The following is a 24,496-nucleotide window of genomic DNA, read 5'->3' on the forward strand; positions in this document are numbered from 1 at the left end:
GCCGTTATAGAGAAGTTGAACTTCCGAAGAGTAGAATTTGTCATTTTATGGAGAATAAAGGTGATTTTTGAGAAACTTTGGAGAACAGCCTGTTGCTTCATGCCTGACACCTCACTCATAATGCACTCATTGCTGTGCATTCCACTCCTAAGGAAGATCAAATATATGATGTGGTTCAAATATATGGTGTGCTTCAAACACTTTAGTTGGGTGTCTCCATAGAGTTCCATAGTTGCACTTGACAGCTTTCATGTTCTGCTGTTCAAAAGTTCTGTTAAGTGCTTGGATTAAAAGGTCAGGTTTTCAAAGGCACTCAGCACCCACAACTAGTGCTGGATTTTCAAAAGATGCCAGCTCCTATTTTAGAGTCAAAGCAAGCCATTGGATGATAAGAATTTGAGGACTTGAGGACATAAATGTCACAGTGGGAGTTTATGGTTGCTAAGCTCTATGCTTCAAAAATCCAGCCATTATTAAGGTGTCCAAGTGAGAGCCAAGTAATTTTCAAAATCTACTCTGGATTCTTAAGTTTTGTGCATATAAAACGCTCTTTGGAAAGTCTGGATCTAAGGGTGCTGGAAGATGAAGGGCATAATAATGAGCAATGGAAGAGAAAAGGAAATAAAAGAGAAGGCTTGTATCCGAGACTGAAACAAGCCTTCATTGCAGAGGTCAAAATATCAGATTATTGTGTCTAAGAACAGATGTGATTTAAGCCTAAAGGTTAGGTGTGACAGCATGGGGTATAGCCTGCATCATGAGAGGGAAAGGAGGCAAGTCAACCAGCCAAACCAACCCCACCTTCCTCTCACCATTGCCACCGTGGATGACGTTTATTCTTCTCTGACTCCTTTGACTCCCTGACTAAACAACAGCTTCAACTTTATGTTGGACCACTTTAAGTGGTCCAGCTCCTGTTTATATTGGGAGGAGTGGTATTTAATTAATTGGTTTATAAACTGCTCCTATATTCAGTGGTGTGGAAATGGTGTAGAGAAATAAATATAAAGCAGATAAAAAAACATAAATTTTATTTATTGAAAACTGCAGATATATACTAATTTGGGACAGGCTGGGCGAAAAGTTTTTGACATGACAACATGGAGGCTTGTTTCACATCTATGGAAGGTGAATTCCAAACAACTGGTGCCACAGTTCTCAGAGCATGTGCCTAAGTCACAGCATGGTTTACATGCTTTGCTACAAGCACCAACAGATCTCTATTCCCAGATCTAAGTGACCAGCATGGGATGTAGGGGGGAGAGGTGGCTTCTTAGACGCAGAACTGTACAGGCAATTCCCGTTTCCACAGGTGTTGTATTCTGGGTCAAAGCGCGTGCCTGCGGAGCACACATAAGCCTGCCCTGTTCTGCCCCCATTCCTCCCTCTTCTGGGTACAAAAGACCTGTGCGTCAGCAGTTGAGTGCTAATTGGACATGCATAAATGGTCGCCACCTGTATAGGGCTTCTTATACCAGTAGCAAAGTCTTGAAACTAGCTTGGTAGCAAATTGGCAGGGGTGAGTTGAATAACAAGGTCTCATACCAAATTCCCTGCTGCCCAATAAGCTATGCTTTTATTTAAGGCTGTGGTAAGGCATCAAGTTAAACACTTTTTGGGGAAATGATTTTAGAAAAAAGTTAATTTTACAGTTTAATTCAAGCCCCTTTTCTTTCTTGCAACTCTTCAACTTTTATATGGAATATTTTAACTACCCCCTCCCATTGAGGTCTTGATTAGGTTTCTGTTTCTCCTTAATTACCAGCTTCCTGTGCAAAACTTCCCGAACTAGTATCCCTTGCACGTTTCACCTTCCTGCAATTTTCTGGCCCCTATATACACGAGTTTTCACCATAAAGGGCAACCATTTTACAGCCTAGTTACAAACAAAATGCTTCAAAGTCCTGTTCCATCACAACAGGAGATTAGAGATAGAAAGTTCATTAGAAGTGTCTTAATATAAGGGGTTAAGATGGCAGTCCTCAAAACACCTATCTCTGGAGCAGTGTCTTTGACTCCAATAGAATTGATCTAGAATAAGAAGTCCAGATTCTTTGTTTTAATTGACTTCATAGCCATATTTTACTTAACCCTATGACGTTGATATTGTCAATAGAAAACTATAAACATGTTTTTGTTTTCTCAGCAAAGAAGTTATCTGTGCTGGAGAAGCCAATCCCTCCTGCAGAACCCACAGAACCTGTAGTTATGGGTAGCATGGCTATTGGGTGTACATCCCTTGCTTTTGCAAAGACTGCTGCGACTCTTCGTGACATGCCTTTGTACTTACATATTGCTTTGCTGAAACACGATCAGGTACTTGTCTGGATTTTAGCATCCAGAATTCTTACTCAAGATAGGAATAAGAAGTAATCCAGACATACGTGCAGCCTAAGTTCTGCGGAACCTTTTGCTCAATGTTGATGTGGTTTGTATCACAACCATATTCTAGTACATTTATTATACAAGTATGACTTAGCTCTGTGCTCTTTCTTCCACCAGAATCCATTGGAATGTCCATAATGAATCTGGCAGATATCTCTGTGCTAGAGCCAGGGCTTAGTCATCACCTGGTGTATTGCTGTGCAAATTTGTGCCCTTGGTCACTAATATGCAAGTGTCATGTTTTGTGACATATCAATTAATTCCTTTGGTTTTAATTCTAAAGGCGTCCAGGTAGTCAATGCTGCCCCATGCTTACTGTGCTCTTGCTTAATTTAATGGGGGGGGGGGCAGGTTGCTGTTGACCAGCAAGTAAGCCTCCCAGGGAACTGCATGGGATGGGATGGCATGTAAATGCCGAAATTAAGTAAATAAATAATATGGAGCAATCAAGCTGCATCTACAGTTCCAGCAGTCCATAGTATTTGGAGGCATATGTAATCATCTTTCTGTTCCGGATAATTTGCAAAGTGAAGCCTAAAGAAGTTCCCACATGACTTTTTCCACTTTAGGAATCGCCTAAAGAACTGGCTTTGCCACTTCCAATGGCAACAGTTTTGAGTTGTGGAAAATCATCACCTGGAAAACTGAATCTATTGAAAGAAGTGATGGTTATACCTCCACACTGGTTACCGGTTAAACAGGTACTGTGTGCAACTGTTTTCCCTTGTTTATAATAAAACACAATATTGAAAAGCACTTGGCCATATTTTAATCAACCTGTTACAGTAATTGCTTTTTTATGGCATAATCCAACTTCCCGTTCCACACGCTTATACATGCTGTCTTCAACTGGAATAAGAGTGAACAGGACCTAGGATTGAAGCCTTACTGCCTCACTACTTGTTACTATCGTGGCATAATTTCTGATGATGTGGGGTTACACGTATTAAATACCAGGCATTAGGTGGGAAGAGGGCATTGTCCTCAGGAATGAAGTATGTGGTTTCAGTCTACTCTCTCCAGTTGTGATAAAGGTGAAAATCATCCACTCCATGTGGCAGTTAGCACAAGGGAAAAGTCTCATTGGTGTCTCCTCTGTGCTTGGTGGTATTATTATTATTATTATTATTATATGATTGCTAAACACATCATTAATGTAACATGTTATTAGGTCTTTAAACATAACAAAACATCTCTGAATAAATAAAAAAAATATTTGTGCAGTAGCACCTTAGAGACCAACTAAGTTTGTTCTGGGTATAAGCTTTCGTGTGCGTGCACACTTCTTCAGATACCTCATGTGCATGTACACGAAAGCTTATACCCAGAACAAACTTAGTTGTCTCTAAGGTGCTACTGGACAAATACTTTTTTTATTTATTTCAACTGCATCAGACCAACACAGCTACCTACCTGAATCTAAAACATTTCTGAGTTGGTTATAAGGATATGGAGGAAACATGCATATGGAAGTGTGTAATAAATGGCTGTGCTTTTAATGCACAAGACTCATTCATTTACATCTGGGAGGTTGCCCGTGGATGTGTCTCTTGTGAGTAATATTGACAATGGAAAGATATAGCAGAGTTCTGTGTTATAGTAGGCATTTCATTTTCACAAAATGAGACATCACATTCATATAGAATGAATGAGTTATTCTCCTGAAAGGTCATTATTATGATGACTCCAAATACCTTGAAGATAAGTTTTAAAATTTCACTTTCATAGATTAATGTTTTTGTCAAATCACCTTCCCAGGTAACTTTTGTTCAATCCCACCTCACTCCTCTCAGATTAAGGATGTATAATGGTACACTCATGGATAGAACAACTGAGAGCAATGAAGTGGGTGAGATGGGAAAGAGATTTAATTAGATATGGTAATCTTCTTTTGATTCAAGTAGGAATTGGCATAGATCCCCAATTACTAGTTCTTAAATGGGGGGGGGGGATGGTTAAAGCAAATGTTTCATTCTATTGCACAACATCATGTGTGTGAACAAAATTAACTCAGGTATAATTGCATGTTGGCACAGCTGATTATAATCTTGTATCCTCTTCAAAGCCAAGGCACAACTCAAGGTCTTGTGAACCACGCTGAGATCTTTTGATGAAGGGTGGTATATAAATCTAAATAATAATAATAATAATAATAATAATAATAATAATAATAAGAAGAAGAAGAAGAAGAAGAAGTGAAAGACAAGACCATTTTTTCAAGGACATGGAACTTGAATGATAATACCTGAATAAAGCAGTATTATTTCAGAAGTTAGTAGGCGCCTGGCTAGTACTCTTCGCTGGTTGTGGTCCTCATACCCTTCCTACCATGCAAGGTGTTCTTTATGCTCATATGTGCTTTCCCTCCTGCTAATACCTGGATTTACCTACTTGGCAGGATTTAAGATACTCTTAATCCCCTCCAGAACTGGTGTTGCGGTTTCTCCAAAACTTCTCATGCAACTTGGAACATGTCTATTAAAGTGAATAGCTGCAGTTTAATAAGCATACTGATCAGAAGGGTGGTGGTTCGAATCCCTGCGATGGAGTGAGCTCCCGTTGCTCAGTCCCTGTTTCTGCCAACCTAGCAGTTCGAAAGCACGTCAAAGTGCAAGTAAATAAATAGGTACCGCTCCGGCGGGAAGGTAAATGGTGTTTCTGTGTGCTGCTCTGGTTCACCAGAAGCTGCTTAGCCCTGCTGGCCACATGACCTGGAAGCTGTACGCCGGCTCCCTAGGCCAATAAAGCGAGATGAGCGCCGCAACCCCAGAGTCGGTCACGACTGGACCTAACAGTCAGGGGTCCCTTTACCTTTACCTAGTAACTTTTGGAAAAGGTCACTTGTTTTCAGAATGTAATTGTTGTGAGCCTGGCTACTTTGGGACGGGTGGCAGTTGCTGTCAGAGGAAGAGGAGAGTGCAAGCATGTCAACAGCATGGAGTGGACCAAGGGGTGTGATGCCGCGAGCTCCATTGCCCCTGGCTCCCCGTCAAGCCCTTACAAACAGGGACAGAATTCCCTAGCAATGGGGGAAGGCATCAACCAGTCAGGAGGGGCGGTTGGACAGCTGGAGGAGTCAGAGGGTCTGACCTCTGACCTCTCACAGAGAACTCAGTGCTGTCTGCACCACTGGGAACAGGCCCATGCCCCATTTGGAGAAGTGTGTGCCACCAGTCTCATTGGGAGAGAGGCTTGTGTTGCAAGTGACCATGTCTCACTTTTAGAAACTGGTGGAGGGCTGTGCCCGCCCCCCCTTTTAAAGACTTCTTAGCTTTCATTCAGTCATGAATTTTTAGGCTTGCCTTTGGTGATCTGCAGCTGTAGTGTGGCCTAAATTGCTGTAAGCCTTGAATAAAGCTTACTTAGACACATACTGTCACTGAGATGGGATGGGAGCCAGGGAAATTACTTTTAATAGGGAAAAAAATTGTGGTTCTGTGGGTTTTTTAATTTTTATTTTGCAGGGTGTAGAAAGGTGTGTGGATATTCAGAGAGAAGTAATGAAGTTGCTGAGTCAAACTACTAACATGGTAAGATAAGTTATAAATTAATCCTTTTTTGATTTTCAGGAGTGTGTGTGTGTTTATGTATATGTTTATGTGTATGTTTGTGTGCATATATACCTTGCTTTACAGAAGGTATACACAAGTCCAGTCTGTTGCCCTGGTTGACAAGTTAACTTTTCAAGTAAAAGCCACCAGAAGTAAATCAAACCCATTATCTTTTTATACAGTATGGCAATCATTTATTTCATTTATGCACCAGGAAGACCAAACAAGAAAGCCACCTCAAACTCATGGAGAGACCCATTTAATTAGGGACTCAAGTTACTATTGTGTCTGTTATTCACATTTCTACGCAGTTGCCAGGTTGTCTTTTAATTTTTTTTTCAATAGAATGAACGATTAGCTGCTTTTGCATTGGCTTACGGTTCACATTTATTTATTGACACATATCTGATACTTGCTGTGACAAATACAACCTCTCCAGATGCCCTTAGGATGTGGTGTCCTATTATATACAGTGGTGCCTCGCAAGACGAAATTAATTCGTTCTGCGAGTTTTTTCGTCTTGCGAGTTTTTCGTCTTGCGAAGCACGGTTTTGGAAAAGTTTTGGAAAAGCTTCAAAAATCACCAAAGTCTTCAAAAACCTCAAAAAAGGCTACCACACCGCATGCTATGAGTTGCTCCTCGAAGTCAAGTCGCAACTGTATTAACGGTTTTAAGAAAAAGGAAACAAACTTGCAAGACGTTTTCGTCTTGTGAAGCAAGCCCATAGGGAAATTCGTCTTGCGAAGCAACTCAAAAAACCAAAAACCCTTTCGTCTTGCGAGTTTTTCGTCTTGTGAGGCATTCGTCTTGCAAGGTACCACTGTATGTCATTTATATTTCATGTGCCTAAATTCTGAAAAAAGTAATTAATGTGCTTCATTTTGTTTGCTGCAAATAATCTGTTCAAAATCAGGGAGGTTTATTCATAGTGATGTTTTGGATATCTGTTGTCAGTTTGCAATAAATACATTCTGTTTCAAACTCTGTGTTCTGTACTATACCCAACCTTTATCTTGGATAGTATCTTTGAAGCTATTACAGTATTTAAAAGATGACTAATTTTTTGGTTACTATTTTTCCTGAATATATAATGTTGGTGTTTCTAAACAATTTTTTAAAACCTTTGTAACAGCCTAGTTCTGTGGGAGAAGGTAAAAAGACTTCACGGGATGCTGCAAAAAAAGCTCCGGTAAGAAAAAATAACAATACAGTTTTCAACTTGAGGAGTGGATTATTGCACAAAACAGTTGTTAGAATCATAAGGTGATAGGTTTATTAGCAAGTGTGATGGCCCTTGATGTATTGAGACTTGTGTACCATTATTTGTTGGGAGGGATTTTTATTATACTATATTGTGAATAGAAAAAGAAGATTGCTTTCCATCAATCAGCCTTTCTGACATAATTATATCAACCATTAGAAGCTCAGGTTTGTAGGAATTCCTACTGCACTTCACACTGAGGGAAGAAGGAAATGGAGACACACTGTCTCTTAAACCTGGAACCAATGTTGCTCCTGTGATGATGGCAGCATAGTGCTCAAATAAGTCATACTGGTTTTGTCTCTAGATCCTGTTACTTGGATCTGTATCAGTCCACAGGTTGTGATTTCCTAGGTACTCTAGTGACTCAAAATGTGGTGCATCCACTTCCTATGAGCTAGGCTCAATCATGTGTTCAAAAGCAGAATATGAAACCATCCAGTACCAGTAAGAGTCACTTATTTTTGATAGCCAAATTGGAAGCCCAATTTGGCTAGGAATGATTTTTTAAAAATTATTTATTATAAGAGCATTCCTAAAACAACCAATTCAATAAAAATATCATAGTGATGCACACTACAATAATTAAAACATCATAAAATTATAAAAAGCATAAAATGTTGAACATGTTTATTGTATTTTATTAATTAGACTGGGAGTTAGCAGTGCCCCTGTGAGGATGTATGTATGAACAAATATGGGTTATGTAGGTTGGATGATGAGGAGTGGATGCTCTCCAGGGTAGGGAGAGAAGAGCAGGTAAATTTAAGTGGAAATTTTTACGTGTACAATTGCATTTTAAAAATGTTTTCTCTGTAATACTCTTAGATTTAATGTTTAATAAACGATTACATTAAATGGATGTATTTTTATTTAAACTGTTGCTAAAAACCATTTTTATAAGGTAAGAGAGGAAACTAAATAAATATTGTGTGAAAAATGTAGTGTGAAAAATAAAAATATACCGGATCATATTTAACATTGGTTCTGCTCAGAGTTAGACCCATTGAAATGAATGAACATGACTAACTTAGCACTATTAATTCCAGTGGGTCTACTCTAAGTAGCACATACTTGCACATAACTGATAATTACATAGACTTTTCTTACAACAACAACAAAATTTTTATTTATACCCCGCCCTCCCAGGCCAGAACCGGGCTCAGGGCAGCTAACACCAATAAAATTACAATAAAACGCAATAGGAAAGAAAGCAACAACAACAACAACAACAATAATTGAAATACGGGTTAAAATACAATTTTAAAAGCAGCCTCATTTTAGCAGTAGCCCATAAATCAAAACCATAAGGGGAAGGAAACATAAGGGTCAGACTGAGTCCAAACCAAAGACCAGGTGGAACAGCTCTGTCTTGCAGGTCCTGCGGAAAAATGTCAAGTCCCTGGCCCTAGTTGAGACCAATCTAACCACCTTGCGGCTCAGGACCTCCAGAGTGTTGTTATTTGTGGACCTTAAGGTCCTCCGCGGGGCATACCAGGAGAGGCGGTCCCGTAGGTATGAGGGTCCTAGGCAGCATAGGGCTTTAAAGGTCAAAACCAGCACCTTAAACCTGACCCTGTACTCCACCGGGAGCCAGTGCAGCTGGTAAAGCACTGGATGAATGTGATCCTGTGGCAAGGACCCCGTAAGGAGCCTCGCCGCGGCATTCTGCACCTGCTAGAGTTTCTGGGTCAGCTTCACGGGCAGCCCCACATAAAGCTGATTTAGTAGGATTGGGGGATGAGACAAATAAGCATGCATATAATTGCAGCCTTTTGGGTTGATATTCTTAGGATTTTACAACAACTGTTGTTGTTGGTAGGATTCTGCCAACAGCTTCAGTGTTACATTGTTTGCATTCTAGGGCCAAGATGGCTTCTATTTCTATTGTCATTGGCACAAATTGCCCACTTTTAAATTGACTTCAGTGGAAGAGTTTGGCACATGGTTAAATCTCTCCCACTGAATCAGATTAATTATGCTTCATTTTAAGTGAATCATGCCCATTACTTGTGTTTCATGTTTTATTAAACTTCATAGGAATATTGCATCATTTGGAAGCAACAGAGTTGTTTCATCCTGTTTCTTTTGTTTAATTGCCTAAGGACTACAATATATTTTTATTTTCTCCCTTTTCAACTTTGTGGAAGTATGTCAAATCTGAATGTATGAAACAGCATGCTTGGAAATAGTATTGTTATCTCTATGTGTCATCTGTTCACAGAAACTGGGAACATTAGCCAGGCCATCTGCAAGAAGCTGGTTGCCTTCATGTAGATGCTCATAATTTATATACAGTTGATGCACATACAAAATAATAATCCAATCATAAACTGAATTATAAAATAGCTATACAGGGAGAGAAATATTCTATCTGGCTAGGTTGTAGGACAGTATGGTACCTATATAATGCAGCAGGCGATGGTCTTGGGGGTCTTATTCAGAGATTGGCAGAACACTTCTTGTACATGACTATATGAAATTAATACCAGTGTTTTTAAATTCATTTACAGTCTCCTGTTCTTAAAAAGATGTCTCACTTAGGCTGCCTGGTAACAGGGTTTGAAAGTCTTGAACAACCTCTGGCTTTGATCCAGTCTGCTTGTACACACCTTTTCTTGGAACTAGGAATAGATGTATATTTGGGAATAAATTGTGCTGCTCATGAACTAATCGACTGTGTAAGCATTAATTTTTGGTATCTTTATTTTCAACGTTCTTTTGTCTTTTTCAGTACCTCTTCCTCTCTCCCCAAAAGGGATCTATCAAGGGGGTGGGCTCTGTAAAGGGAAGGAAGTCGATCAACAGACTTCATTCATGCAAAAGACCAGTGGCTCCTTTGCAGCACCTCAGTGTTTCTAATTATTGTACTTTATTCCTATCATTATCTATTAAAAAGAAAAGTGAGCACCTTCAACTCTGATAGTGATTTTTACCTTTCAGTATTTTTAATTTTAGTCTAAGGGAAAATATGAAGTGATACTTGGAACATTCAAGAGCCCTGATGAAATGGTGGATGTGTATGTGGACCTAATTCGTAAATTCCCATCTATTATGACATTAATAGATCCACTGAGGAAAGAGGTAGGAGCTTTCTCTCTCTTTGTTTTGGTATTTTTATCACTGTCCTTGGGGAGAACCCAACAACAAAAGAAACACATAAAACGTGCTTAAACTTTGGGAGGGATATGTTTTATGGAAAAAAGGAAGTCATAGAGGAAAGAAAATTTCACTGAGCTTCATTCCTCAGCATTGTGGCCCCGATCCAATTAAAGTTAGACACACTTCAGTCCTACTGAAATCAATGTAACAGAATTTTGACTAAGATGACAATCCTGTATCGGGATATGTCTGAGTAGACAAGAATAGCATTTTGTTGTAACTTAAGATCCATTATAATGCTTAATTCCCATTGATATCAAACTTTACATGGCTGGGGGCCTGTTTGTATGAAATGTATGAGATGCATGCATCATATTAAAGTCTCGTTTTCAGAGAATGATTGCAAAATACAGCAGCACAATTAACTAGGACGAGAATATTTGCCACATTTCTGTGTTCAACTATTTGATATTTTAACTCTATACAGTATATTGTTGACTTGTATTTTGTTGTGAACTACCTTAGAAGGATTTGTATCCTGAAAAGAGGGCTATAAGTGACTATAATAAATAAATAGTAAAGGTAAAGGTACCCCTTGTGACAAATTGGTTTTTGGGACCCCGCTAATTGATTTATTGGCCCTCAATTAGCTACGCATGGCCGCCCGGCACACTTCCCTGCGAGACTCTGGTCCGTCTCCAGCAGCTCTTCATTCACGCCAGTAGCAGAGATAAACACAGCGGTGATAAAACTGTCACGTCCTTTACTTAGCTTCCAGACAAACACACGCAGCCAGGTTTGTCCTTTTTCAGTTCTTTATTCCGACTTTCCCCCAGGGATCTCCTGGGCTCCTGGGCTCCTTGCCGCCATTAGGCTAAACTGCGACTTTCTCCCTCAAAGACCAGAGGGGAAGCAGGAAACTCCTCCCAAACTCCTCCCAGCTTCTAGAAGCTGACGTCAGAATTGAGGCATCCTGGGAACTTCTTAACCTGTTAAGTTCCAAACCTGACACCCCCTCTATGCCGCACATTCTGACGAGACCCTTTGAGTTCAACACCTTCCCCTTTGCCTTGTGCCCCTTCCCGGCATCTTTCCCAGGCACCTGTTGAACCCCTTCAACATTCCCAGAATCACACTGTGCGACACTTTTCCACGCACCTGTGACCTGATACCCTACTGACCCATTAAGGCCAGCAGTTGTGTCTTCTCCGTCAGACTCTTCCCCCTCTGACTTGACACCCTGTTTGTGAGCTTTCTCCATTACCGGAGATGAAGCCTCACACCTGGACACTCCTTTAACAACCTTTGGAGATGCCCAAACCTGCCCTGAACCCTGACCCTGGACTTGGTCCCCATCACCGGGATTGAACCCTGATTCTGGACCTGATCCCCGTCACCGGATCCAGCAACAGCCTCCCTTCTCCCTTGAGAAGACTTTGCACCCGTCACCTGGTGACGTATTCCCTTTTCCTTGAAAAACTCCTCCAGAGCAGACCCAGTAAACTGTGACCCTCGGTCGCTCTTGAACCCTTGCACCTTGGTGGAAAACCTTAGTTCCACCTCCGCAACCCAATCCTTGATCAGTTGCGCCGCCTCCCCCTGTGATTTGAGAGAGAGACACCAGCCCACCTGGCTGTGGTCATCTGTCAGCGATGGCACATACCTGGCCCCACCCAGACTCTCACACCTCATGGGTCCTGACAGATCTGTGTGTGAACAAGCTCAAAAGCTTCTTTGGCTACCCTCCCAAACCCGGGAAAAACCAAGTACCTTTGCATGCCCTGCACCCTTGGGACCTCCCACATTTCCGGAGTTTGTACCCTTTTGTGCACCTGTGCAACTTTTGCACATCTTTGGGAACCTTAGCACACTGCACCTTTTCCAGCATTCCCACCACCCTCCAGAGGTGACTCCAGAACAAAGAAATTATTCTTGCTCTGCATCTATGTTGACCCGTTGTCGCCCCCCTCTGAAAATGGAACAGATGTCATTTTCAAAGCACATTTTTGAACCCCTGCGTCATTAGAGCAGATACAGATAACCGACAACAATTCAGTCCCGGCACAACGTAGACCTCTTGCTCCTCCTGTAAAGGAGAGAAAAACACGTTAGCCACACCACAGACTGATTTTCTGTGCTCCGTCTGCAAAACATAACAGTCAATCCTGTTGAAACAGCCCTGCAGTTCCGCAGTTTGCCTATCAGGTGCTGCCTGATAGTAGAAACCAAAACACCCAGCGTGTCACTGTGTCCTGGCTGGAGTTGTTCTCCACAGTTGCCATAGAAGCAACAAACGTCCCGCTGCCTCTATCCTTGGCAGCGTCCGAAACCGCAACATCCTGCGTTGCTCTGAAGACTGGACTTATCTCAGAGTTCCCAGACACCTCTGCAGCACGTATCTCCCTCTGCAGCAGATGGCTGGCCTTGAAGCCTGTAGCTGTGTCCTGTTTCCCAGGCTTCGACTTTCGACGCAAACATCTCTTGGCAGCCTTTGGAAAAAGAGGCTTTTCTGTGCTTTTACTGCTCACCGCCCCCCCCCCCCACTGCTCCAGGGCTCCCAGGACGCTTTCCTGCACCCCCAGTGGTAGGTTAAGGGCTCCCAGCAGCTTGCCTCCCTCCAAGCTCCTCACGCAGATGTTGAACTCCAGTGGAAAATCACTGCCTTGGGCTCCTCCCGCTGGCCTCCTTCTCCTTCTTCCGGAAAAGCACTCCTTGCCAGCTCCGCCCCCTCTGAACCTCCAGTTCATTCCAGCACGTACAGTGGAAAACTTTTGAACGTGCCTTTGGAAAAGTCCGCCCCCCCCCACCTGCTCAGCAGCTCTCCTTGTGGCTAAAGCATCAGGGACAGGGGCTCCAGCCGTCTCTAGGCTTTTGTATTCCGTCTCCAGGGCTCTGGCCTTTTGCTGAAGCTTCACAGCAAATGCAGCACATTCCCAGATAGCCCTTTCGCCCCCCCTCTGGGGCCCACAGCCCTTCCCAGCTGTGCACCGGCTCTCACGAAGGTGGTCAGCGCCATCTTGCCTTCTGTCCTGAAGCAGCCATCTCCCAGCACTTGCTGTTGCCTCCAGCCTCATAAAACTCCCTGGAGCACTAGCCAAGTGGCCTCTGGCTTCCTGGCACCCAGAACAGTAGACTTCAGATCAGCAGCCAGGTTGCCCAGCTTCTTAAAGTGAGCATGGAATGTCCTCCAAGACCTGGCAGCCTGCCATCCTCTTCCGTTCTCCCAAGGGGCCCCAAGCTCACTCACCAGCTATATCCGGCTCCCATCCGTGGAGAAACGATTCCTTGCTGCTCTCAGCTCTCAGCTCTCAGATCCAGAGCTCCAGCTGGTCCCAGCACTCAGCAACACAGGCAGCCACTTTGTGTCCTTTTGCCAGCCGCTTTTAAACTCCGCAGCTCTCCTTGCCTCTCAACACCAGGCAAAAACTCCGCCAAACTCCTGCCGTATTTCTCTGCCTTCGACCGCAGACTTCAGTGACAGTTTTACAAGCGGTAATTAACCATAACCTGTGACAAATTGGTTTTTGGGACCCCGCTAATTGATTTATTGGCCCTCAATTAGCTACGCATGGCCGCCCGGCACACTTCCCTGCGAGACTCTGGTCCGTCTCCAGCAGCTCTTCACGCCAGTAGCAGAGATAAACACAGCGGTGATAAAACTGTCACGTCCTTTACTTAGCTTCCAGACAAACACACGCAGCCAGGTTTGTCCTTTTTCAGTTCTTTATTCCGACTTTCCCCCAGGGATCTCCTGGGCTCCTGGGCTCCTTGCCGCCATTAGGCTAAACTGCGACTTTCTCCCTCAAAGACCAGAGGGGAAGCAGGAAACTCCTCCCAAACTCCTCCCAGCTTCTAGAAGCTGACGTCAGAATTGAGGCATCCTGGGAACTTCTTAACCTGTTAAGTTCCAAACCTGACACCCCTGCCCGTATGGGCCAGTCTTGACAGACTCTAGGGTTGTGCGCCCATCTCACTCAAGAGGCACTTCCAGGTCACGTGGCCAGCATGACATTGCTGCTCTGGCAAGCCAGAGCCGCACACGGAAACGCCGTTTACCTTCCCGCTAGTAAGTGGTCCCTACTTGCACCCGGGGGCGCTTTTGAACTGCTAGGTTGGCAGGCGCTGGGACCGAACAACGGGAGTGCACCCCGCCGCGGGGATTCGAACCGCCGACCTTTCGATCGGCAAGCCCTAGGCGCTGAGGCTTTTACCCACAGCGCCACCCGCGTCCCATATAATAAATAAATACATTAAAGTAAAAATCAGTGGCAATGCCATTACCTTGAATTAAGTCTACCTCAGTAGACTTAAGACATTTAATAGATATATGCTTATAGATACAAGTCTCGCTCTCTACCAACTGAGCTATCCCAGGTCACATGACAACATAGATTGCCATCAGAGCCCAAATGGCCAAAGAATAGGCAAGTAGTTTAGAGCCTCAACGTTTTAAATTTGTGATATTAACTTAAAGTCAACATTTGTCACCTTCTATTGTTGGAAAGTTAAAGTAGTTTCATTCTAGATATCTGCTAGTTCTGTATGCAAATTGAAATTGAAAAGTTGACCATGCACTTGTACCATTGTAGGAGCTAAAGTGAGTGTATTTTGAGTGTATTTATGAGGGAGAGGAAACCATCAGAAACAGACATGCTGCAGTGCCTACATGTTTTCTGCAGTCTCTCCACACTCATGAGAAAGGCTGTGTGCTCTGGAGCTTTCCTCTTCCTCCTGTGAGGCTGGTAGAAGTGAGTAAGAAGAAAAGAGAAATAAACTTGGACATCACCCCTGTCCTTGATCCTCGATTGGACTGTCAGACAGTCTAGTTGCCAGCTAACTGCTATAAAATAGGATAAATGCTTTCATATCTGAGCAAGACTGAACAACCAAATATAACTGCCTCCAGTCCCCTCTTAATGCAGGCCATTAAAATCCAGACAAAACTAAGAGGTCTTACAATAGTTCTGGGAAGACAATCAGGCTGTGATTTTGGCAAGTCTCCAAAAGGAGAGAATTCTGTAATTGTGGAGCAGCCATTAAGAAGCGGTACATGCCCATGGCATACAGATTGTATACTGAGAAAATGTTTTGTCAGTCTTTCTCAGAAATCATAGTGGAGACAAACGAGAGAAGATGGAAATACATATCTTGCTGCTTTAGAATTACTGGCAAAATATTGGTAAAATATACTAGTTTCCGTTGTAGAGGTATGGATAAGGAAATGTTGGCAGACAAAGCATAATGGCTAACATTGATTTCCTTTAGACCTAAATGAGACGGGAAAATTCACTCTATTGATTTCTTTTAAAAAATCAGCCTTCTGTTGCAAACTGTAATAGGAATAAAACTGTTACACATAAATATAAACACATTTACTTTTTTTTAAAAAAAAGATAAAGTGTTGTGAAGTACATTGGGGGGAAATGTGAAACAGGAAACATTACATATGGTTAAATATGTAACTATTAATTCTGCTTTACTGTCATATAAAAATGCATTGTTTTAAAATAAATTGTTCTCTTTTGTGTATAAAAAAATGTAACAAGAACAAATTTAAATATAGGGAAGATGGCAGGGTGTTTTTTCCCCCCTATTAGGAACAAAGATGACTATGGCTTTACCACATTCATCTGTTTACTTGATGCCTCTCTGGGTATTGAAAAGGAAAGGAAAATAAATGGCTAAATAAATAGCACAATATAGTCCTGTGAGCTTCCAGTACCACAAAGAATGTTGATGGCTTAGAGATAAACTACCTTTCTTATTGTCTGAAGAGGGAATTCAGAGTTTACATTGAATGCCAGAGACTGCCTTTGCTGCTACCTTTGTTGGATGGGAACACGCTGTTGCTCAGTAATAGCTATGCTAAAGTCTGTAGGCAGCTTCCCATACACCTTCCAGCCAAGTGGGAAAGGGAAAAGAAAAGGTCCAACGCAGAAATGGGGACCGCTTTTCAGCCCGAGAGCTGCATGTCCCCGTGGGCAACCTTCCAGGGACTGTGTGCCAAGGGTGAACAGGGCCAAAAGTGGGGGGAGCAATGACTTAACATTTGTATGGTTGGGTCCGTATCAGTCTGACAAAATTCAGCGGTTTATATGCACAGCACACATATATACACTTTCCATCCTCAGACCTGCAAGAAACATCAGAGTTAAAGAATACATTTCAGCAAAACAAGATCCCTCAAGGGCACAGAGCAGGGCCAGTGGGGGGCAGGGTCTGGCCTGTAAAGAGGGTGTGTGACTTTTGGAGAACCCTCACATCCCACCTTCCTGTATAGCAATCAAATATATGGCGGTTGTTATAATTATTTCATTCACGAAGTGATTTGCAATATAATAAAAACATAGAGAAAACAGTTACCTGTGTAAAATCATGTTTAAGATACACACACCCTGAGTATGTATATTTATAGTTTAAAACAAAAACAGCACATACTCAATTCAAACCCACTACCAACTGGGATAAATATCTGATTAGAAGGGTTCACCAATTGGCTGGTGCTGATGGGAATTGAACTCCAGCAACATCTGGAGGGTCCCTTGTTGGCTATCCCAGCTATATGAAGTAGTGAGGGAAGAATGGGAACCCAAAAATGCATATTTTTGGGTTCTTATTCCAAGCAGGTTAGAGCCTTGGACAGAAGCACTTCTGTAGGGTTGCAGGTATTGGTTGTAGGGGCCCATTTGTTTTCTCTAAAACAGCACATACTGAAGTTTATACTGAAAATACAGAGTATCCATCTGGTTTCTGGCATTAACCTCTGAAATTCTTAATCCGTTATTTTGCTATTTGTATAGGACTGCCAGCAGTGGATCACATTACGCAACACGTTGGGATCTAAATGCTATATTTTTGCAGAAGAATTGTGCAAGAGTGTATCTAAACTTATGGAGAACCACAACACACCAAAATGCAGTGGTCTCGTCCTAAAATATACCAATGAAGCTAAAATTTCTGACCTCTGTAAAATAACTCAGCTTTTAGATGGTGAGGAAAGAACAGAATTAAAATGAAGTATACACTATAGGTTTGCCTATACGATCTGTAAAAGGATGTAACATGTTATACTTAAATACAGTAATTGACAGTGTTAGAAATGCTTATTAGACATAATTGGCTCTCATCATGGCACAACAATAGAGTTGTGGGCTCATGTTCAAAATATATTAAATGAATTCTTGTAATACAGTTCCGCTCAAAGTGCTGTATAGAGCCAGGGTAACAGGGCGTATCTCTCATATGAATCGTTTCTGTTGTATATTTCTATGGACATTTTACAAGTTTTCAAAATGTAACAAAGCTGCTGAAATAAATGAACTCTAAGCTTCAGAATTTAATTTATACTAGCTAGAGAAGTGGTTTCCCCCCTTTCTTCTTTAATCTGCAGCTATAGTTTGTATAAGTTTAGATTAAATTAAATGCCTCAGTGCCTCACTTTTGTCTTGAATATGCTACCAAAATGATATGTTCAGTCATTAGTAGTTGTAGAAAGTGACAGAGCAAGTATTTCAGCTGTTATACAGAATGCCCACAATCCAACACTGAGTTAAATGAGTTCAAGCCCTTTTAAATAAGTGAGCTTAAATTCTCAAAACTCAAATGGATTATGAACCATGGATTTAACAGAACAAGAGAAGACATAGAAAAAAAAGAAGAAGAAAACTATTGTAATAGCCAAAGGCAAACAATGGAAAACAGATAGTCTTTTGGCCGGATAGAGAAATGAAGAAACAAAAAGCACTTTTCATTTCCATCCTATACAGGTCGAAAGCGCATTTCCATTTTAGGCAGTCCAGATGGAGAGACTTCTGATGACAGTCTTGTAGACCTGGCAAGTAAAGTAGCGAAAGCTGTTCAATTGCTCAAATACTGCTTTTTATCTTGACGTGGCCCACAGTAGAAATGTTGTCTGTAGTTGAAACACAGGTAACCTTTTAGAAAATTGGCTTTTTTGAGAGAGTCGCCTTTTAAAGAGAGTTAATCTTTGAACTATAAGGGGTGGGGGGAGATGCACAACAGTGGGCAATGGTAGCACAGTGAAAATATGTATTGTCTCTTGCTGACATTTTAAGGAAAAGTTAAGCAAATTATTCAAAACATAGAGCACTGACAGTATTTCTTGAATAACAGGTCTTAATGGACTCAGGCTAGTCTCTTTGTGTTAAAGCATAATTGCATAGAGGATGTCACAAAAAATTGGCCACTTATTTAAAATTAATGTGTGAATTTTAGTCCACCCCCCTCCCAGTCACCCTACCCTGCCTCCTGCTGTCTCCTGAGCTTCCAATTCCCTTCCTTTCAGCACTATACTGTTTTCCTGACTCTCAGCTCAATGTGGTTTCCCTTTCCTCTTCTATGGCTTGGATAGCTCTTTCTCCCTACCTATCCCACCAATGCTAGAGCTTGCATGAAATTCCCTCCTAACAGAGTTTTTCCTTTGACTCATCGCAGCCAAGGTATTTGTTAAAATGCCATGCCTTACTCTTACTCTATGACCTTACAGCAGTCCAGTCAATGAGCTGTTTACATGAAGGTCATGGGGTTTACATGTAGGAAGCAAAAAATTAACCAGAAGCCAAATTTTAGCACAGCATTACAAAGCAAACACTCACTGTCCTGTGGAATAAATGTTCCGGCCATACATATGGCAGTGTTACAAACACAAGAATAAATGCTGAATTGTAGGCCGCCACATAGAGATGAGAAATATGAATGTTACATAATTGAAGTCTGCTTCTAAGTCACCCAAGTTATGTAAATAGCAGGAAAGGGGATTCATTTTTTCCCTCAACGCTGAAGGTTTAAAATGGTAATTTTTTTGTTTAAGGCTGTTGGACTGAGAACTAGGTTCATCAAGTTGGGAGGTCTTTCACGTGGTGAGAGGGTCGCCAAATACAACCGTCTTCTTGCAATAGAGGAAGAACTCGGCAAGAATGGAAGACTTGGTAAAAAAACCCCCTTTCTTACATTGTTTTCGGTGTTTAATGAATAAGAATACAAAGATTGGAAAAGGAGTGATTGAAAACACTCTGCAGGAGGGAAGGAGAATCAAAAGACTATAAATAAGCACTTGCAGAAAACAGGATGACATTTGCCACAAAGTACATTGTCCTTATAATGAGTTGTCTGTTTACCTGAATGTTAAAATAAGACATCCTTTAGGCACAGCCTACAACAAGCTTTTCATGAGCAGAATTAATTGGTTGGAATCTTCAAGGCCAATGGAGAACATTTCTAATGTTATTGGGATTTTTTTTAGTTCACACAGAATTTTAGCTGGAGGCAGGCATGTTGCAGATGATGCTTTGAAAATTGTTCTGTAGCATTCCATATAAAGATGCAGAAATATAGCTGTGTGAAAAAGCTACATGGCAGCTTCATATAGAATATCATATGTGGTAGCAGTCCTGGTAAGGGACCTGCTTGGTGATAGGTCAGAGGCTTTGAACCCAGAGGTTCCAGGTTCAATCTGTGGCATGTCTGACTAAAAGGAGATAGCATGTACAGTCATACCTCGGGTTGAATGTGCTTCAGGTTGAGCGCTTTCGGGTTGCGCTCCATGGCAACTCGGAAGTAACGGAACACGTTACTTCCGGGTTTCGCCACTCGCGCATGTGCAGACGCTCAAAATGACATCACACACATGCACAGAAGCGACAAAACGCGCCGCGCCAATGCGCCGTGTCTTACATTCCATTCAGGATGTGAACGGGGCTCTGGAACAGATCCCATTTGCATCCTGAGGTACCACTGTAATGGGAAAGGTCTTTTCCTGAGACCCTGGAAAGAGCAGTTGCATGGACAAATGATCGGGCACCGTGTACGACAGCTTCCTATGTTCCAGTTCATTCTGCCAGTGGCATCAACCCAAATGAAAAACATATTTCCTTGTATATTTCCCATGGCTTGTCATTGAAATTTTACACTTGTCAGCTGTTCCCTAAGCTGTGCAAAATCTATGGGCACAATCCCTATGCAGGAATCCCCAAATGGCATAGCCGAGGCCTGGTTTTACCGCTTTCTTTCTTTGTGCATACACACAGATGTAGGCACTGTGCCAAGCCATTACAGGGAATGAGTGTATGTGCGCATAACTCCATAGCCTCTCTTATAAGCTAAGGAACGTGAGTTTGATGTTCACACTCCTTCAGCAGAGTGAGGAGGGCTGGATGAATATACAAGGAGTACATATGCTTCCCATCTCCTAGATTGACCTGAAACAACTTGGATGTCGCCTGTTTAAATACACGTATGCAAAGAACTATGCTGTATTCACAGATTCAGAGATGTAGTAGAATAGAATTGTTTACAAATGGAATAACTGCCCATGCTTCTACAGAGTTGGTGTAGTGTATTTGCTAGGAGTGTGAGCTGTGAGGCAAGAAGGCCTGGCATTACACTGCACGTGACTTAACAGTGCAATTCTACATCTGTACTCCTAGTTAAGTATGTCCAGGATCCCAGCCATACCAGTTTAATCTCCATAGGTACAAGCCTGCTAAAGTTAAGCACTTTTAAATCACATTGCTTTTGCTGAAAGACTTTTGTAAATACTGTATGTGGGTTTTAAAAAAAATACTCAAGATACAAATATTCCATTTCAGGTGAAAGAGAGGATCATGAATTTGTTGATTATACTGAAGAGGAGGAAGAAGAGGAGGAGGAAGAACTTGAGTCTACTTATATTACTGCAAGGACAGAGCGCTCTGCTACATAGAAAGTGATGTTTCAGACTTGACTTTTTTGGCCCAGAATTGACCCCTGAATTCTTCATTTTGAGGCCAACAACATGTTCCTACAGGACTATCACAATGGGGCAACAGTTGGCATGACACAGTTAGTCCTTTGGTTTTATTTTCCTTTAAAATGTTTATATTTCTGCTATGCATCCTTTAACACAGCTTAATGGGAATTTACCATATGGAGTAACAGTTGTTTGTTCTATAAAGATATGACAGCACTCTGTTTGAATCGGGAAACAGTGTAGGACAGAAGGACCACAGAATCCATGAGTAATGCATGCTTTACTAGTCTGTTACTCCATTTATGAATGTGTTTTTTTAATGCAGCGTTCACTTTGGAGTCCTTTTTTCCAAAGCATAATAATAATAATAAAATTTAAAATGTTTGCCATAATTTTGTTTTAGGACATTAATTTTCACACACAATTTTAAAAACCACTTTGCCAAGCTGATTTTCCTTTCCAATAACAGTGTCAGCAGTCAAAGTATAATTAAGGTTTAAATATCTCTGAAGTAAAATTCTCTGAAAGTTTGAATAGATCAGGGGTGAGGAAACTGACTCAGAGCCAAATGTGGCCACCCAAGCTTCTTTATTTGGCCTTTGAGACTCTTTCCAGGCCACATCCCTCAGCAGTCCTGCTCTGTACTCTCCCTCAAGTGCTTTTGCCTGGCTTGACTATATATGCTTGAACTATAATGCCTTTTGCATGCCTGACGTGGCAGGAATCTACCCTGTTGTACAAGGCAAAAGTCACACCCATTACTCTGCTCATTTTTGGCTCTAACCCCACCCACCACCACTGCCCACTGTCTGAAAAACATGTCCCAGCCCAGGAGTCTACAGTGGTCGTTTTCAAATGCAATGAGTAACCTTCTCAGCAAATGCTTCCCATTCAACAGAAGACCTCTATCTTTACACACAAAGAATGCATATTTTGATTTGACTCCTTCCATGGATATTAATTGGTATGATATAACCTGTATACACAAGAGTTTCATTCATCCATACATACATATGACCTTGACTGGGCTGGCTTTCATTACTGACTGTGAGCCCTGTGCTTTTTCTGGGGCTCTGTCTGTCTTAACGACCCGTCTTTGATTCCTGTATCTTACGGCCAGTCACCAGTTTTGCTACATGACAGACTAAAAACAGATGTACCAGGCTACCCCTGTCTTCAAGCTGGAAAGAACAACAAAATGCCACAATTTCTGGGAAAAAAGTCAAAAACCTTTTTTAATAAGCAGCATTAAAAAGATAAATAATTTATATCATAGTATAACAAATAATTTAACTAGAAAGAAATACATTTTTCATTTTTTTGCATATTCTCCTGTAAGAATTCAAGGAAAAATACATTTAGAAATTGTCGTATGAAATTCATTGTAATCAAACTGATATCTAAGTGCAAAAGCAATTAGTAGGAAACAAAACCTACTGAAGGGCAAGTTCATGGAAAGCAAATGGACATGTTTCCCCATATTTATGAAACAGTTAACTGATTAGATCGATCCCATTATTTGCTTAACAAACATGCAAAATAAAAATAAAAATTACGCACACAGTTACCACACTAACAATGCAATCCTAAATGTATCTACTTAGGGCAGGTCTCGACCAATACATTTTGCTGCCTGAGGCAGTGCAAGCAAATTGTGCACCTTTGGTCATGGTGCATATGTACCTTAGGCTGGTCAAGTTACTTTGACATCTGAGGCAGAAAATCCCACAACCACCTCTTCCTGGGAGTAAAAACACAATAATAAATTAAATAATTATTTGCTGTCCTCTCATGGCATCCAAAATCTGCCAGAGACTGCTGCTTCACTGTGCCTAATGGTAGGGCTGGCCCTGACTCGGACAGTGGGGCTTTCTCCCAGGGAAGTGTGTATAGGATTATAGCTTTTAATGATTTTGCTTTTCAGGAGATAAGCATTGAACAACTACTATAAAGCCAAGCTAACAAACCAAACACATTCATCATTTAATCCTAATTACTGATCATTGTCTCCTATCATTAAAATCTCACAGTGCATTCAAGAACATTACTACCCAATTTCAAACTAACATTAAATTGCTGAAGTGTTTTTTTTGTTTTTTAAAGGAGAAAGTCCTGACCGCACCTGTCCACTGTAGTGTAAAAAGTATGTTGATTTTGGAAACGTGAAAACTGTGTAAAAAGCACATTTGTCACTGTCTTCACTGGGAAATGAGTGATGCCATAATTGTGCTATGTAAGCTATTTCACTTAGTTAAAAAAACCCCCAACAAAAACAACCCCATGATGTTTTGACAGGCTATTGTTTTCAGGTGTCATTTTACAGTAGAATAAAAGAAGCCTGATGCTGATTCACTGAAGAACTGCAACATATATATCAGGCACGTCCAACTCCCAAGAGACTGTGATATACTCCTAGTATAAAAAAACAAACTGGCAGTGATCTACCCATTGTCATTGGAGGGAGGAGGAGCATACATGGGGTGGGTGGGAGGGGATGGGTTGCCCAGAGTTGTTGAGTTTTTTTTTGGGGGGGGGATTGCAGAGCTGTTGAGCTTTTGGGAATGATCTCGCAATCTACAAGGATCAGCCAGGGATCTACCGGTAGATCATGATCTACTGGTTGGACATGCCTGATATATAGGCTGGTGCTTTGTGGCCATGTACATGTTGCTTTACAAGTAAATATTCTTTAAGCAGAACAGCACATGCAAATGTTTATTAATGGAGAATTAATGGAATTAATGGAGAAAGGAATTTTGGTGGTCTCCATATGAGATTCTATTACTCTGCTCTTAAGCCTTTTAAAACAGACAGAAGCTGCTACCTATACTTGATCCTAAATACTATACCTACATTTATTAAATATGGAGCCACAAGAAAAGGTCAGCTCAATACAAGATTTCTATAGACTTGGTCTTGTGAAATGATTCAGCTGCCTGCAGCTCCATGGACATGTTACTCATGCGTAAGGCATACTCTAGTACAGACCAGAGCATTTTTAAGAACTGTGCATTGAGTGTGGTTGTCAGTACAAACATACATAATTTTATTTGTATGCTGCCTTTCCACAGTTCTGACCATACTCAAGGCACCTTACAACATGAAAAAATGTAACAAAAGGAGTGACAAACAATAAAGAAAATAGTAAAATGCCCAAGCAGACCGAACAATTTCCACATAAATCACAGGATCTAAAATGGGACCAACTGCAACAACTTTTCCTGACAACAACCCCAAAACAGCAACCCAGCCAGAGTCTGCACAGGAAGGCCAACATGTCTCCTTGTCTGTAAGGCTTTGTGCATTTTGGGACACCTGGCTGTTTGGGCGTCCTAACTGCATGGAGGCTCTACACATGAGGAGGTGCTTGGGTGTTGGCCTACTTATACCGACAGCCACACTTTATGTGTGGTTGTTAAAAATAAAGCTGGATGTTTAAAAAAATGCTC

The 24,496-nt window shown here is 41.5% G+C and overlaps 1 protein-coding gene across 6 annotated transcripts in view; it reads left to right on the forward strand.

The window, feature by feature from the left end:
• The window catches only part of ENO4 (enolase 4), a 29,735-nt gene extending 8,296 nt beyond the window's left edge, over positions 1–21,439 (forward strand). For 3 of the 6 annotated variants that reach the window (XM_028730130.2, XM_028730132.2, XM_028730133.2), the window contains exons 5-14: positions 2,147–2,316; positions 2,955–3,086; positions 5,850–5,915; positions 7,070–7,126; positions 9,712–9,879; positions 10,157–10,282; positions 17,101–17,290; positions 18,067–18,134; positions 19,131–19,248; positions 20,908–21,439. In XM_028730130.2, coding sequence (XP_028585963.2) covers positions 2,147–2,316; positions 2,955–3,086; positions 5,850–5,915; positions 7,070–7,126; positions 9,712–9,879; positions 10,157–10,282; positions 17,101–17,290; positions 18,067–18,134; positions 19,131–19,248; positions 20,908–21,020 — 1,208 coding nt within the window. In that variant the 3' untranslated portion in view covers positions 21,021–21,439. The remainder of the gene's footprint in view (positions 1–2,146; positions 2,317–2,954; positions 3,087–5,849; positions 5,916–7,069; positions 7,127–9,711; positions 9,880–10,156; positions 10,283–17,100; positions 17,291–18,066; positions 18,135–19,130; positions 19,249–20,907) is intronic. The other 3 variants (XR_013393208.1, XM_028730131.2, XM_028730135.2) reach the window with 3 other exon arrangements.
• The last annotated feature ends 3,057 nt before the right edge of the window (positions 21,440–24,496 follow it).

The sequence above is a fragment of the Podarcis muralis genome, chromosome 6 (genome assembly GCF_964188315.1).
Source record: "Podarcis muralis chromosome 6, rPodMur119.hap1.1, whole genome shotgun sequence".
NCBI lineage: Eukaryota > Metazoa > Chordata > Lepidosauria > Squamata > Lacertidae > Podarcis > Podarcis muralis.